Source organism: Cricetulus griseus, chromosome 7, assembly GCF_003668045.3.
Source record: "Cricetulus griseus strain 17A/GY chromosome 7, alternate assembly CriGri-PICRH-1.0, whole genome shotgun sequence".
Lineage (NCBI taxonomy): Eukaryota > Metazoa > Chordata > Mammalia > Rodentia > Cricetidae > Cricetulus > Cricetulus griseus.
The window spans coordinates 107,887,485-107,903,255 of NC_048600.1; the positions used below are offsets into that span (position 1 = coordinate 107,887,485).

Below are 15,771 nucleotides of genomic sequence, written 5' to 3' on the forward strand. Positions count from 1 at the left end.
GGACGGTACGGGCTTGATTCCACATCTCAGCTCACAACCACTTGTAACTTCAGTTCCAGAGGACCCAACGCCCTCTGGAGGCAAAACACCAATGAAGACTAAAAATAAGAAAAACTTCTTTGCAGGCACTGAGTTTGGCAAAAGCCACTCTCCTCAGGATACGCCACTGTTGCTGCAAAGAAATTCAAAGCCTTATAGTATCTTCCGTGACATGCACATGATCTCCTGTTGCAGAACAAAACCCAGCTGTGGGACTTCTCTAGTGTCTGAAAAGGAAGGCTGACTTGAGTCCACTGCAGCAAACATAGCAAAGACAAGGATGAAATGTAGGTAGCTAGCATCCCTGAAGAACCCCAAAGATCAGTCACCAGGATCTACACTGTGTCTTCACTGCCTCGCAGGAGGCAATCAGAGCTCCAAGCTGTACTACATCCTCCTAGGCAGATGGTCTATGCACTCAGTCACCATTGCAGTTGGCAAGAGCTTAGCCTCTGAACCGGTTTCCATCACTACTTCCCAGCCAGAGGCAGAGACCAGTCAGTGAAACTTCCGTGTTTTTTTGTGCTTCCCTGTGAAGGTACAGTGGGCTCTGGTCAGGAAGATGGTTCAAGTCACTGCAGTTCAATCTCCTGTCTCCACCAGGCATAGAAGTGCTTCTGTAGGATGGCAGAGAGAGCTGTCCAGTCAAGGTCTGCATTCCACCAGAACAATCTCCTCTTCCCACTGTAGGCTCCCTCTAAAGTCTTTATTTTGGGAGTTTGGACAAAGACCATGGATGTGGCTCACCAGTTGTAGAGGCACCAGGAGAAAAACAATAAATAAATTAAATCAAAGGATGAGACACATCATGATAGTATAGGTGGATTCATTCATCCAAAGTTTTGTAGAAGACCTGGGCTAGATCCAAAAACTTTGTGGGTGAGGTAGCTAAAAGGCTGTGTTGTCCGTGTCGCACATTGGACCAACCGGGTCCTCAGGCATGAGGCTGTAGGGAGGAGGTGGTTCTACAGGCTTCATGACGACCTGCAGGGGAGAAAGGGTACATAGCTTGCATCATGTCTGCCTAAGGAATGATGAAGTTGGTTGGCAGCCCTCCCCAGTCTGTGACTTCAACAAGTTGGATAGCCAGCTATGAAACAAGCTAAGGATTGGGACAGAAAGACTCACCTGATCATAGGGTGGTGGGGGATCCAAGGTGGGGACCCAGATCTCTAGGGGAGCCGTGGTAGGTGCTTCTGAGGTTCTGCTGCCTCTGTCTCAATTGCACAAGAATGCTAAGATCATGCCCACAGTGCCCAACAAGTTTCCATGGCCCAGGAAACGAAGCATGATACTGGATGGATGATTTCCCTGATTATACGCCTCTCTCCATCAGCCACCATTCCTAAGGGGCCGCATCCGTGAATGTTGGGGGGCGGGTGGGGTACCCAGAAGGCCTGACCCTGGCTTACCTTAAGGAGTCATTTGAAAAATCCCAAATAGTTTCCTTTGGCAGGCAGCATCCACTCTCACAGCATCTGAATCCTTTTTGACAGGTTCTGTTTCAGTCAGAAAGAGATGGGGAGACAATGATGGCATCCAAAGTGTCAGAACAAAGGGTCCTTGCCTCCCCAGACACCTATACCCTCAGGTTGCAAGTCATACTCGTCAATGTGGGGTACAGATCTCCCTGGGTTCACTGGGAGGACTGAGGCCTGGACTTGAGACCTGAGTTCAGGGTTAGTCAGGCAGAATTTCCATGCTACTAAATCTTACAGGGCAGGTGTGGGGTCCAGGTCTTAACGGTAAGAGATTAACAGCAGCTACAGACCTGCCCCAATCATGCAATTCCCTATATTGGGTGATTGGAAGGGCATGTGGTTTCAGAAAAATTAGCAAGAGTGAGGAGGATGTATCTGTGTCCTTGTCCAGGACATATATGAGCATACCATAACCCACCACCACCACCAACTATACCCCACCCTACCCCAACATTGATTGACTAGAGCTAAGTCCCATACTTACATGGTGTCACAGTTAGCTTTAACCTGTGGAAGAAAAATAGGCAGAGGTTAGAACTTAAAAACTGGGAGTTGAGTCTTTTGTCTTAGAGTATTTGCCCAACACACACTAGGTGTTGGGTTCAATTCCCAGCCATGGCAATAAATCAGGTGTGCATAAACCAGCATAGCAGTACATGGCACAGTCCCAGGACTCAAGGAGGCAGGAGAATCATTCAAGGCTACATAGCCAATTGGAGGCCCCATTGGATACCAGAATAAGAACCTTTTTCACAAAGAAAAACCAGAGGCTAGTCTCAGACATCTAGGGCAGTGAATATCAGACTGACTCTGCCTCCCTCTAGCTCATGAAATGGTCAATGATTGGAGCCTACCTCTGCCTAACATGTTTGTATTGATGGCATGCACTGCTATGTCTGACTCCCTCACTTCTTCTTACTGAGACAGGCAGGGTCTCACTATGTATTCCTGGCTAGCCAGGAAATCAGAGGTCTACCTGTCTCCACCTCCAGACGGCTGGATTAAAGGTGTGGAACACTATTACCTGGCTCCCAGATAATTCCCCCTGCCACACCCACACATTTGGTGATTAGGCCAGGACTCCACCTGGTGTGGATCCCTGGCTCCAAATCCTCCAGAAAGCAACCTAACCCCAACTCCTCAGTTCTACATGTTCTAGGTAAAGGCAGTTCAAGCATTTTCTTGAACACACTCAAGCCCCATTCATCCACATGTCCTTACTGGGAATTAAGGGCCTCTGTCAGAATTCTATCTTGTCTAAGCTCTTAATTAGGTCTCTCTTCTACTTGTCCACAAGGCATCACTCTCTCTGGCCACCTCACTTAAAATGACAACCATTGCCCGCTGTGGTGGTCCTTGCCTTTCATCCCAGCATACCAGAGGCAGAGGCAGGTGGGTCTGTTAGTTTGAGGCCAGCTTGGTATCCCTAGCAATTTGTAGAGGAGCCAGGACTAGACCCTGTAACAACAGATATGGAATGGGCAGGCAGCATTTGTCTTTGCTATTGATCATTACAATAGCATTTTAAGAGCAAAGACAAGGGAACCAGTGATGGTCACAGGCTTACAGCAGCAATGTTCTTTAGTGAGGACAGGTGTCGGTGAAATTAAAGACACAGCAAGGCACCCAGAAACTCAGTCACATCCCCTGCTCTTCCAAATCTCAGACTCTGCCCACTCCCCACTCTCCTGGACTCTCTGTATAGCCTCAGGTACTGGAACTTGCTCTGGAGTGCCTCAAACTCAAATCTGCCTGTCTCTGAGTCCTGAGTGCTAGGATTAAAGGTATGAGCCTCTGCCACCACCACCCTGCTCTAGTATTACATTGAAGCCCTGGTAATAATTGTGACACTGCCTCTCTTAAATTCAAGCTCACTTTTAATTCCGGATGATTGTAGAAAACGTGTTGAGTTCAAGATCATTCTTATCCATATAGGGATATCCTATGAAAATAATTTTATGGCAGGGTTAACATCCTGAACCAGCATTATTTCTGTTTCCATCTTATCCAGGTGATCTGAAGACGGATGGTAAGGAGTCTGAGTTTTAGAAAGCATAGAGTGAGGTATTAAGTTGGATTCATTAGCTCTTTCGGGGGGAGATTGACAATGCCTATATCTGGGTTGCACAGAGGGGTAAACAGAGGATGCTGGGATCCAAGAATATGAAGAGTGCCTTGAACCTTGTTTCCTACATGGCCTAATCAGAGAACTTCAATTCCAGTGATCTTCAACAGTCAGTGAACTGTCCTGAAGTTCAAGCTTGTGGGGGTTTTTCACCCCCACTGCATAACAGATTCTCAACCAAGATTGTCAATTTAAAAGCTTGTTCTGACCACCTCTCTTTTTACAGGATAATCTGCCAACCCAAGACAGTTAAGAGTTATATAGGAGGAACAAGATCTTGGGGCAGTGCTCTCAACCTTGCCTTCCTGATCCAATCAATTCAGAGGCCAAGCAGCCGAGGTCCAGGCAGCCGAGTCTAACCGGAGGAAAGCTGCCACTAATCAAGGAAGTACAGAGAGTCTCTTCCTCCCTAGTACACTTGAAGAATTCCCATAGAGGGTCCATATAAACAAGGTCACAGCCATGGGGCAACAAATATGTACAGATATCTCACCCAGACATAAAGACCTCAAATTCCTCAGCCTTCTATTGGAGAAGCTAAATTAGAAACACTACAAAAACATGAATCAAAGTTCCCATTCAGGGTTGTCCGTGGAGCCAGATCCCACTAACAACACAACCTGGCCAACACTAGGGGCCCACATTTCCACTGAGCTCCCTCCAAGGTCCCAACCCCCATTTTGCCCAAGCAAAATAGAAAGGAAGTTGCTAATTGCCATTGGTTACATGGAATTCCTGAGAAGGTAAATAAGGGACTGTCTTCTAGGCAAACCTTGTCCTACAGGGTCCTCCAAAAGGTTCAGAAGTCTTGCTTACCTGGTTGGCGATTACTGGTTCGAGACTGGAGAGCAGGCACGAAAGCAGGCAGAAGAGCAAGGTGAGGGCACTGTCTGGGATCCTGGCTTCAGGCATCATGGCGAGGGGGGCTACTAAGATTTCGTGTGCAAGGAAGGACTGACAGGACCCGACTTTAACAACTTCCCTCACTTATGGGTCCCAGCCTCAGAATATGGGAAGAGTTAACACACCTGATATGGGCCAGACTAAGGCTTCTAGCCTGGAGCTCAGGTAGACTAGAAGTGGAGAGGAGCTGAACTTGCTTGAGTCTGAGGCATTGAGAGGTGGGATGCCTTGGTTTAAGTAGTAAGCAGGATGAAGCAGAGCACTATGGGAATCCCAGGTCTGAACAGCATTTAAATAGTTAGAGTAGGGTGTGGTGATCCCACCCTTTAATCCCAGAACTCAGAAAATCTCAGTGAATTCACAGCCAGTATGGTCTACCTAATGAGATCCAGGCCAGCCAGTATTAAAAAATAATAATGGTAGTAGTAAGAGTAAATTAAATCAAAATTCATTTGGTGGTGGCACACACCTTTAATCCCATCACTCAGGAGGTAGATGCAGGAGGATCTTTGTGAGTTCAAGGCCATCCTGGTTTAAACAGTGAGTTCCTGGACAGCCAGGGCTACAGAGAAACCATGTTTCAAAAATCCATAGAAAAAAAGAAAAAGAACAAAGAGAGAGAGGTGATATTGAGGTTGGGGTGGCAGAGATGACTCAGGGGTTAAGAGTACCTGTCCTTGTATCTGGGTTTGGTTTCCAGCATCTACACATATGATGGCTCTCAAGCAGGAGAGGACAGTCACATCAGAACTCAGGGGCATCAGGTATGCACATGGTTCACACACACACACACACACACAATAAAATACATACAGGAAATCTAATAACTATTTTGTTATTGTTGTTTTGTTTTGTTTTTCGAGACAGATTATCTCTGTAGGTTGGAGACTGTTCTGGACCTCTCTTTGAAGACCAAGCTGGCCTCGAACTCACAGTGATCCTCCTGGTTTATGTCATACTACTGGTGTGTGACGCATTTTAAAGGTGTACGCTTCCTCTCGTCGCTCACCTCCTATCCTCATTACTCCCAAGTTCCCGTAAATTGCTTTCATTGAAAACACAAGATCACTATATCAGGGGTGGGTCACCCTCAAAGGTCTGAACCCTCCCCACATTGATCACTAGCATGAGTCTAGTTGACTCTACAAGGCACAGGCATCAGGAAAGGCTGCAGGGTTTAATGAGACTGTCACATGCTCTACCCAGAACTTCTCTAAATGGAAGCAGAGGTATATCCTAGCCTAGCATGGTTCTGAACACCTATAATCCTGGCATTCCAAGAAAAAGGCAGAGGGATCTCAGAGTTCAAGATCATCCTAGTCTACAGAGCATGTTCTAGGACAAAGAGTACAATATAGGGAAACCCTGATCAAAACCAAACAGAGAAGGGGAGGGAAAAGGAAGAAAGGGAGGAAGGAGGAAGGAAGAAAGGTAGGAAGAATGAAAGAAGAAAGGAAGGTAGGAAGGAAAGAAGGAAGGAAGGAAGGAAAGAACGAAGGAAGGAAGGAAAGAAGGAAGGAAAGAAGGAAGGAAGAAAGGAAAGAAGGAAGGAAGGAAGGAAGAACAGCATATCTTAACAGAAAAATAGAGAGGGGCTCATCTCTTTCTTGTGTAAATGGGAAAACTGGTGGTGTTACATGCAGAAACTATAGCCCTGAATCTCAGCTGTGTGGTGAGGTAACGACAGGAGATGTTGCTGTCACCTCTCCTTCCCTTGTGCAGCACCTGCTGCTCTTTTCCCCAGGACCATGCTAACTTAGCTCCTCAATGTAGTCCCCCAGCAAGTTCAGGAAATTCCTATTAAGGATGTCCAAAGAGCTTCCAGGTTCTAACCAAGCTTTATGTGTCTGTACAAAAACGTGGAGGCAGATCTCATTAATTCCCTACACTTTCACTTCCTCCTTCATTCACCCCTTATCTTTCATCATTTACTGATGAGTTTGCGCTGCTAAATCTCCTTAAGGAAAGACTTGTCACTCATTGGAAAACTGCTCCTCCAGCCCCTAGCTAGCCACGCGTTGCTGGATGCTTCTCACCCAATCTCAACCTAGAGTCCATCAAGAGTCCCAGAGGCTGATCACAAGGGCTTCAAATGTTTCTCCTGTGTTCACAGATATCCAGGCCTTTCAAGGAAACAAACAGTGTTTGCTTATCCTTTAGAGTCATGTATGTGCCATGTTTGCCACCTGTCAGTCTTACTCGAAACTGTCTTTGTAACAGGGCTAAAAATTATGCCAGTTGTCTTTAGTCAAATTTCACCTAGTATTTTTTTATTCCAGCCCTAATTATTGAACCCAGCGCCTTGTCTGTGTTAGACAAACACACTACCACTAAGCCATATCCTCAGCCCTTCAGAAATTTCTGCGTCTGCTTAAAAAAGAAATCCTGTAAACACATCTCTCAAATACTTGCTTACCAGGTTTGCCCTTACTGGTTGGAGACTGGAGAGCATGCAGGAAAGCAGGCAGAAGAGCAAGGTGAGCACTCACTCCGGGATCCTCCCAGCAGTCCTCATGGCAAAGGGGCTCCTAAGTTTCCCTGTGCAAGGAAGGAGTGACAGGGCACTACTTTTACAACTTCCCTCACCTGTGGTTCCCAGCCTCAGAATGGGAACAGAATTAACACACCTGAGTAGGGCCAGACTAAGGCTTCTAGCCTAGAGTTCGGGTAAAGTAGAAGTGGAGAGGAGCTGAACTTGCTTGAGTTTGAGGCATTGAATCGTGGGATGCATTGGTTTAAGTAGTAATCAGATTGTAGCTGAGCCCTGTGGGAATCCCTAGTCTGAGCATAATTTAAATAGAGTAGCGTTGGTGACACCAACCTTATTTACAGAACTTAGAAAATCTCAGTGAATTCATAGTCATTATGGTCAACCTAATGAGATCCAGGCCAGCCAGTATTAAATAATAATAATTGTAGTAGTAAAAGAAAATTGAATCAAAACTCACGTGGTGGTGACACACACCTTTAATCCCAACACTCGGGAGGCAGATGCAGGAATCTCTGTGAGTTCAAGGCCATCCTCGTTAAAAAAGTGAATTCTATGACAGCCAAGGCTATGGAGAAACTATGCTACAAAAATCCCCCCCCAAAAAAAAAAGAAAAAAGAAAATGAACAAAGACCAGGAGGGCAGCAAGGGAGGGACGGGAGGGAGATGATTCAGGGTTGAGAGCAGCTGTCCTTGGATCTGGGTTGGGTCTGCAACATGAAGGCTCTCAATCAGGAGAGGACACCCACTTCTGAAAACTGAGGGCCCACGTAAGCACATGGTTCATATACACATATGCAATAAAATACATGCAGAAAATAAAATAACTCATTTTTTCATTCTTTCTTTCTTTCTTTCTTTCTTTTCTTTTCTTTTTCTTTTTGATTTTCAAGTCAGTTTTTCCCTGTAGGTGTGCAGACTGTCCTGGAACTCTATTTGAAGAGCAAGGTGGCCTGGAACTCACAGAGATCGGCCTGCATCTGCATGCCGAGAGTGTGGCATTAAAGGTGTGAGCTACTACCGCCTTCATATATTGCTTTCTTTTGAAACCCGGCACCATTAGCTGAAGGGCTTGCGGTCTCCCAAAATTTTCTGGGCCCTTCCCACATCAGTCACTAGTTAAGAAAATGCCCTACTGGATTGTCCTATAGCCAGATGTTATGGAGGTATTTTCTCACAAGGCTCTGGCATCTCTGACTCTATCTTGTGTCAAGTTGACTTCACAGGGGACAGGGCACATGAGAGACTGCAGGATTTAATCAGGCTTTCACATCCTCTACACAGCCCTTCTCAAATGAAGCCAGAAGGTATGTCCTAGCCTAGCATGGAGCAACACACCTTAATACCAGCACTCCAAGGCAAAGGCAGATGGATCTCTGATTTCAAATCCAGCCTGATCTACAAAGTCAGTTCCAGGAAAGGCATGGCTATACACTGAAACACTATGTCAAACACCCTGATTAGGAGTAGGAAGGACAAGGTAGGATGGAAGGAAGGAAGAATCAGAGGAAGGAAGCAAGGAGGAAGGGAGGGAGGAAGTAAGAAATGAAGAAAAGAAGCAAGGTAGGAAAGAAGCTAAGAATAAAGGAAGGAAGGAAAGTATATCTTACCAGAGACATACAAGAAGGCTCTGCTCTTTCTTATGTAAATGGGAATAACTGGGGTGTTAGATGCAGAAACTATAGCCCTGAATCTCAGCTCTGGGGTGAGGTAATGACAGGAGGTGTTGCTGTCAGGGGTCCTACCCTTGTGCAGCACCTACAGGTCTTTTTCCCAGAACCATGCTCCCTTAGCTCCTTAATGTGAGTCCTCCCATCATCTCTAGGGAACGCCTATTGAGGAGGTCCAAAGAGTTTGCAGGATCTAACCAAGCTGTGTGTGTCTGTATAAACACTGGGAGGCAGATCTCATTCATTTTCTTACACACTCACTGCCTCCTTGGTTCACCTTCTATTTTCATAATTCATTCATGAGTCTGAGCTGCTAACTCTAAGGAATGACTCCTCACTCATTGTCAAACTGCTCATCCAGTCCCTATCTAGCCAGGCTGAAGCTGGTTTCTTCTCACCCAGTCTAAACACAGAGACCATCATGAGTCCCAGAGGCTGAGCACATGAGCTTCAAATGTTTTTCCTGCGTCCACAGATACCCATGCCTTACCAATCAAACAAACAGTATTTGTTTATCCCTCAGAGTCATGTACATGTCCTGTATGCCACTTGTCTGTCTTACTGGTCTTTGTCTTTGGAACAGGGCTAAAAATTGTATCTGTAGTCATTGATCAAATTTCACCTAGTTTTTGTTTTTTTATTCCAGCCCTACTTATTGTACCCAGGGCCTTGTACACATTAGACAAACACACTGCCACTCAGCTATATCCCCAGCCCTTCTGAAATTTTTACATCTGCCTATAAATAAATTCCTGTAAACACATCTCTCAAATATACAAAAACAAGGCATATACATTGTAAAAATCTCAAGCAATGCTAAAGCTCACAAAATATGAATTTTATGCTGGAGAGATGGTTCAGCATTTGCAGCACTAACAGCTGTTCCATAGGACCCAGGCAGGATCAGTTCCCATCTCCCACAGTGTCCCACTGACTGGAACTTGATTTCCAGGGCATGATACCCCTGTGGCCTCCCATGGTACTGCATACACACAGTTACAGATACACAGCAGGCAAAACACTAATACGGATTAAAAATTAAAGCAGGGTAGTGGTGGCAAATGCCTTTAATCCCAGCACTGGTGAGTGCTGAGACATGTGGATCTGTAGTTAGAAACAACCATGGTGTACAAGCGTTACTGCCAGGACGGCCTCCAAAGGAACAGAGGAACCCTGTCTGAGGTGGGGGATGATTAAAAATAAAATCTTAACAAGGCAGTGGTGCTGTACACCTTTAATCCAAGCACTTGGGGGGCAGACGCTGCAATCTCTGTGAGGTGCAGGATAGCCTGGTCTACACAAGGAATTCACGCCCAGTCATGGATACACAGAGAAACTCTCTAGAAGGCAAAAAACCTATACGTAACCACAAACACCCTGCTCCCAGGAGCTCATTTCCTTTTAGATTAATTAGGGCAGTCACTGTGGCCATAACTCAGGGTCTGGGCAATTTCTCTACCACTTGGATGCCGCTCCAGCCCCTCTTCCCCCTTTTAAATTTGAATTAGATCTCAACTAAATCACACAGGCTGACTTTAATCCTCCTGCCTCAGATTCTTGAATAGTTCAGAGGATAGGACTGTACCACAGTACCTGTCTCTTCTAGATCTTATTGATATGTAGAGAAACACACATACACATTTTAAAATGTAAAGGTGAAGTTTATTTTACAAACCAAAGCTGCTCTGAATGTTCCTTTCCTTCTAACACTAAAACACAGACACAATGTAGGTCGGCACAGCAGATCCTTCTTCATGCTTAGGTAATGGGTGTTGTTCAGTGTGGGTTCTCATGTCTTTCAGTACAAGCTTCCATAGTGCAATGGATGGGAACCATACCTGAACCCGATGCAGCCCAGTTCACCAGGAGATGCACACCCCCCTGAGATTTAGTGTACAGTCATCTCTGCACACTTATCTGTGGAATTGCAGCTGATCTGATCCTGAATACCAGACCAGATAGAATCCTGGCTTTATAATTATCGCTGGCATGAATGGATAGTGCAAGATGACCTCTGAAAGGGTGACATCTTTTCCACTCCCACCAACAGTACTGACTGAAGTGGTAAAAGAAGTCCATTCAGGGACTGGAGAGATGGCTCAGCTGTGAGGAGAACTGGCAGCTCTTCCGGACAGCACGGCCTTGATTCCACATCTCAGCTCACAACCATTTGTAATTTCAGTTCCAGAGGACCCAACGCCCTCTGGAGGCAAAACACCAATGAAGACTAAAAATAAGAAAAACTTTTTTGCAGGCACTGAGTTTGGCAAAAGCCACTCTCCTCAGGACACGCCACTGTTGCTGCAAAGAAATTCAAAGCCTTATAGTATCTTCTGTGACATGCACATGATCTCCTGTTGCAGAACAAAACCCAGCTGTGGGACTTCTCTAGTGTCTGAAAAGGAAGGCTGGCCTTGAGTCCACTGCAGCAAACATAGCAAAGACAAGGATGAAATGTAGGTAGCTAGCACCCCTGACCAGCCCCAAAGCTCAGTCACCAGGATCTACACTGTGTCTTCACTGCCTCGCAGGAGGGCAAGTCAGAGCTCCAAGCTGTACTACATCCTCCTGGGCAGGTGGTCTATGCACTCAGTCACCATTGCAGTTGGCAAGAGCTTAGCCTCTGAATTGGTTTCCATCACTGCTTCCCAGCCAGAGGCAGAGACCAGTCAGTGAAACATCCGTGTTTTTTTGTGCTTCCCTGTGAAGGTACAGTGGGCTCTGGTCAGGAAGATGGTTCAAGTCGCTGCAGTTCAATCTCCTGTCTCCACCAGGCATAGAAATGCCTCTATAGGATGGCAGAGAGAGCTGTCCACTCAAGGTGCATTCCACCAGAACAATCTCCTCTTCCCACAGCAGGCTCTTTCAAAACTCTTTAGCTTGGGAGTTTGGACAAAGACCATAAAACCAGCTCAATAGTTCCAGAGGGACCCGGAATAAAACAATTAATTAAATCAAAGGATGAGACACGTCATGGGAGTAGTATAGGTGGAGGCATTCATTGCAAAGTTTTGTAGAAGACCTGGGCTTGATCCAAAAACTTTGTGGGTGAGGTAGTTCAAATGGCTGTGTTGTCAGTGTCTCTCATTTGACCAGCAGGGTCCTCAGGCCTGAGGCTGTAGGGAGGAGGTTTTTCTACAGGTTTCATGATGACCTGCATGGGAGAAAGGATACTTAGCTTTCTTCAGGCCTGCCTAAGGAATGATGAAGTTGTTAGCAGCCCTCCCCTGTCTGTGACTTCAACAAGTTGGATAGCCAGCTATGAAACAAGTTAAGGATTGGGACAGAAAGACTCACCTGATCATAGGGTGGTGGGGGATCCAAGGTGGGGACCCAGATCTCTAGGGGAGCCGTGGTCGGTGCTTCTGGAGGTGTCTGATGATGGCTTCTGAGGTTCTGCTCTGGCAGTCTGCACTTGTGACAGAAGCACTTCATCAGGCCACAGATGCACAACAGAGTTAACAAGGCCAGGAAGATGATAAACAGGATCCTGGGGAGGAAATGATGTCTCCCTGAGTGACCTATTTCAGGTGGACTCAGCCCTGAATGGTACCCAGAAGGCCAGACACTGGCTTACCATAAAGATTTGTTTGAAGAATCCCAAATGGTTTCCTTCTGCAGGCAGCATCCACTCTCACAGCATCTGAATCCTTTTGGGCAGGTTCTGGTCAAGTCAGACAGAGTTGGGGAGACACAGATGGCATCCAAAGTGTCACAACTGAGGGTCCTTGCCTCCCCAGACACCTATACCCTCAGGTTGCAAGTCATACTTGTCGCTGTGGGGTTCAGATCACTCTGGGTTCACTGGGAGGACAGAGGCCTGGACTTGAGACCTGAGTTCAGGGTTACTCAGGCAGAATGACCATGCTACTAAATCTTACAGGGCAGGTTGGGGCTCCAGCTCATAACAGTAAGGGATTAGCAGCAGCTACAGACCTGCCCCAATAATGTAGTTCTTAATGTTGGGTGGCTGAAGGGAAAATGGTTACAGCAAACGTAGGAAGAGTGCGGAGGAGGTATTTGTCTCCTTGTCCAGGACATATCTGAGCATACCATCTCCCACCACCACCACCAACTAGACCCCACCAAACCCCAACATTGATTGACTAGAGCTAAGTCCCATACTTACATGGTGTCACAGTTAGCTTTAACCTGTGGAAGAAAAACAGGCAGAGGTTAGGACTAAAAAACTGGGAGTTGGATCTTTTGTCTTAGAGTATTTGCCCAACACACACAAGGTGTTGGGGTCAATTTCCAGCCATGGCAATAAATCAGGTGTGCATAAACCAGAATAGCAGTACATGCCCACAGTCCCAGACCTCAAGGAAGCAGGAGAATCATTCAAGGCTACATAGCCAATTGGAGGCCCCATTGGATACCAGAATAAGAACCTTTCTCACAAAGAAAAACCAGAGGCTAGTCTCAGACATCTAGGGCAGTGAATATCAGACTGACTCTGCCTCCCTCTAGCTCCATGAAATGGTCAATGTTTGGAGCCTACCTCTGCCTAACGTGTTTGTATTGATGGCATGCACTGCTATGTCTGACTCCCTCACTTCTTTTACTGAGACAGGCAGGGTCTCACTAGGTAGCCCTGGCTAGCCAGGAATTCAGAGGCCTACCTGTCTCCACCTCCAGATGCTGGATTAAAGATGTGGAACATTATTACCTGGCTCCCAGATAATTCCCCCTGCCACACCCACACATTTGGTGATTAGGCCAGGACTCCACCTGGTGTGGATCCCTGGCTCCAAATACTCCAGAAAGCAATCTAAGCCCCAACCCCTGGGCTTTACATGTTCTAGGTAGAGGCAGTTCAAGAATTTTCTTGAACACACTCAAGCCCCATTCATCCTCATGTCCTTACTGGGAATTAAGGGCCTCTATCAGAATTCTATCCTGTCTAAGATCTTAATTAGGTCTCTTCTACTTGTACACAAGGCATAACTCTCTGGTCACCTCAATTAAAATGACAACCATTGCCCGCTGTGTTGGTCCTTGCCTTTCATCCCAGCATAGCAGAGGCAGAGGCAGGTGGGTCTGTTAGTTTGAGGCCAGCTTGGTATCCCTAGCAAATTGTAGAGGAGCCAGGACTAGACCCTGTCACAACAGATATGGAATGGGCAGGCAGCATTTGTCTTTGCTATTGATCATTACAATAGCATTTTAAGAGCAAAGACAAGGGAACCGGTGATGGTCACAGGCTTACAGCAGCACTGTTCTTAGGGAGGACATGTGTAGGTGAAATTAAAGACACAGCAAGGCACCCAGAAACTCAGTCACATCCCCTGCTCTTCCAAATCTCAGACTCTGCCCACTCCCCACTCTCCTGGACTCTCTGTATAGCCTCAGGTACTGGAACTTGCTCTGGAGAGCCTCAAACTCAAATCTGCCTGTCTCTGAGTCCTTAGTGCTAGCATTAAAGGTATGAGCCTCTGCCACCACCACCCTGCTCTAGTACTTTGAAGCCCTGATAATGATTGTGACACTGCCTCTCTTAAATTCAAGCTCACTTTTAATGCCAGGACTGAGGTAGTAAAGACAGATGTCTGTTGAGTTCAAGCTCATTCTTATCCATATAGGGATATCCTATGAAAACAATTTTATGTCAGGGTTAACATTCTGAACCAGCATTATTTCTGTTTCCATCTTATCCAGGTGATCTGAAGAGGGATGGTAAGGAGCCTGAGTTTTAGAAAGCATAGAGTGAGGTATAAGTTGGATTCATTAGCTCTTTGTGGGGAGATTGACAATGCCTATATCTGGGTTGCACAGAGGGGTCAACAGAGGATGCTGGAATCCAAGAATATGAAGAGTGCCTTGAACCTTGTTTCCTACATGGCCTAATCAGAGAACTTCAATTCCAGTGATCTTCAACAGTCAGTGAACTGTCCTGAAGTTCAAACTTGTGGGGGTTTTTCACCCCCACTGCATAACAGATTCTCAACCAAGATTGTCAATTTAAAAGCTTGTTCTGACCACCTCTCTGTTTGCAGGATAATCTGCCAACCCAAGACACTTAACAGTTATATAAGAGGAACAAGATCTTGGGGCAGTGCTCACAACCTTGCCTTCCTGATCCAATCAATTCAGAGGCCAACCAGCCCAGGGCCAGGCAGCAGAGTCTAACTGGAGGAAAGCTGCCACTAATCAAGGAAGTCCAGAGAGCCTCCTCCTCCCAAGTAAACTTGAAGAATTCCCATAGAGGGTCCATATAATACAAGGTCACAGCCATGGGGCAACAGATATGTACAGATATCTTGCCCAGACAGGAAGACCTCAAATTCCTCAGCCTTCTATTGGAGAAGCTACATTAGAAACACTCCAAAAGTAGGAATCAAAGTTCCCATTCAGGGCTGTCCGTGGAGCCAGATCCCACTAACAACACAACCTGGCCAACACTAGGGGCCCACATTTCCACTGAGCTCCCTCCAAGGTCCCAACCCCCATTTTGCCCAAGCAAAAGAGAAAGGAAGTTGCTAATTGCCATTGGTTACAAAGAAATTTTGAGAAGGTATAGAAGGGACTGTCTACTAGGCCTCTGTCCCACAGGGTCCTCCAAAAGGTTCAGAAGTCTTGCTTACCTGGTTGGCGATTACTGGTTGGAGACTGGAGAGCAGGCAGGAAAGCAGGCAGAAGAGCAAAGTGAGGGCACGGTATGGGATCCTGGCTTCAGGCATCATGGGGAGGGGGCTACTAAGATTTCATGTGCAAGGAAGGAGTGACAGGACCCGACTTTAACAACTTCCCTCACCTTGGCCTCAGAATATGGGCAGAGTTAACACACCTGAGATGGGCCAGACTAAGGCTTCTAGCCTGGAGCTCAGGTAGACTAGTAGTGGAGAGGAGCTGAACTTGCTTGAGTCTGAGGCATGAGAGGTGGAATGCCTTGGTTTAAGTAGTAAGCAGGATGAAGCAGAGCACTATGGGAATCCCTGGTCTGAGCAGCATTTAAGTACTTAGAGTAGGGTGTGGTGACACCACCCTTTAATCCCAGAACTCAGAAAATCTCAGTGAATTCACAGCCAGTATGGTCTACCTAATGAGATCCAGGCCAGCCAGTA

The 15,771-nt window shown here is 46.4% G+C and overlaps 1 protein-coding gene across 1 annotated transcript; it reads right to left on the reverse strand.

Moving 5' to 3' along the window:
• Window positions 1-11,765: 11,765 nt before the first annotated feature.
• On the reverse strand, window positions 11,766-15,387 carry LOC113836558 (transmembrane protein 92-like). Its single transcript, XM_027424103.1, has 4 exons — window positions 15,292-15,387; window positions 12,837-12,859; window positions 12,005-12,197; window positions 11,766-11,861 (listed from the first exon to the last, which is right to left on the reverse strand). Exons 1-4 carry the CDS (start codon window positions 15,385-15,387, stop codon window positions 11,766-11,768), a joined length of 408 nt encoding a protein of 135 aa, XP_027279904.1.
• Window positions 15,388-15,771: the final 384 nt, after the last annotated feature.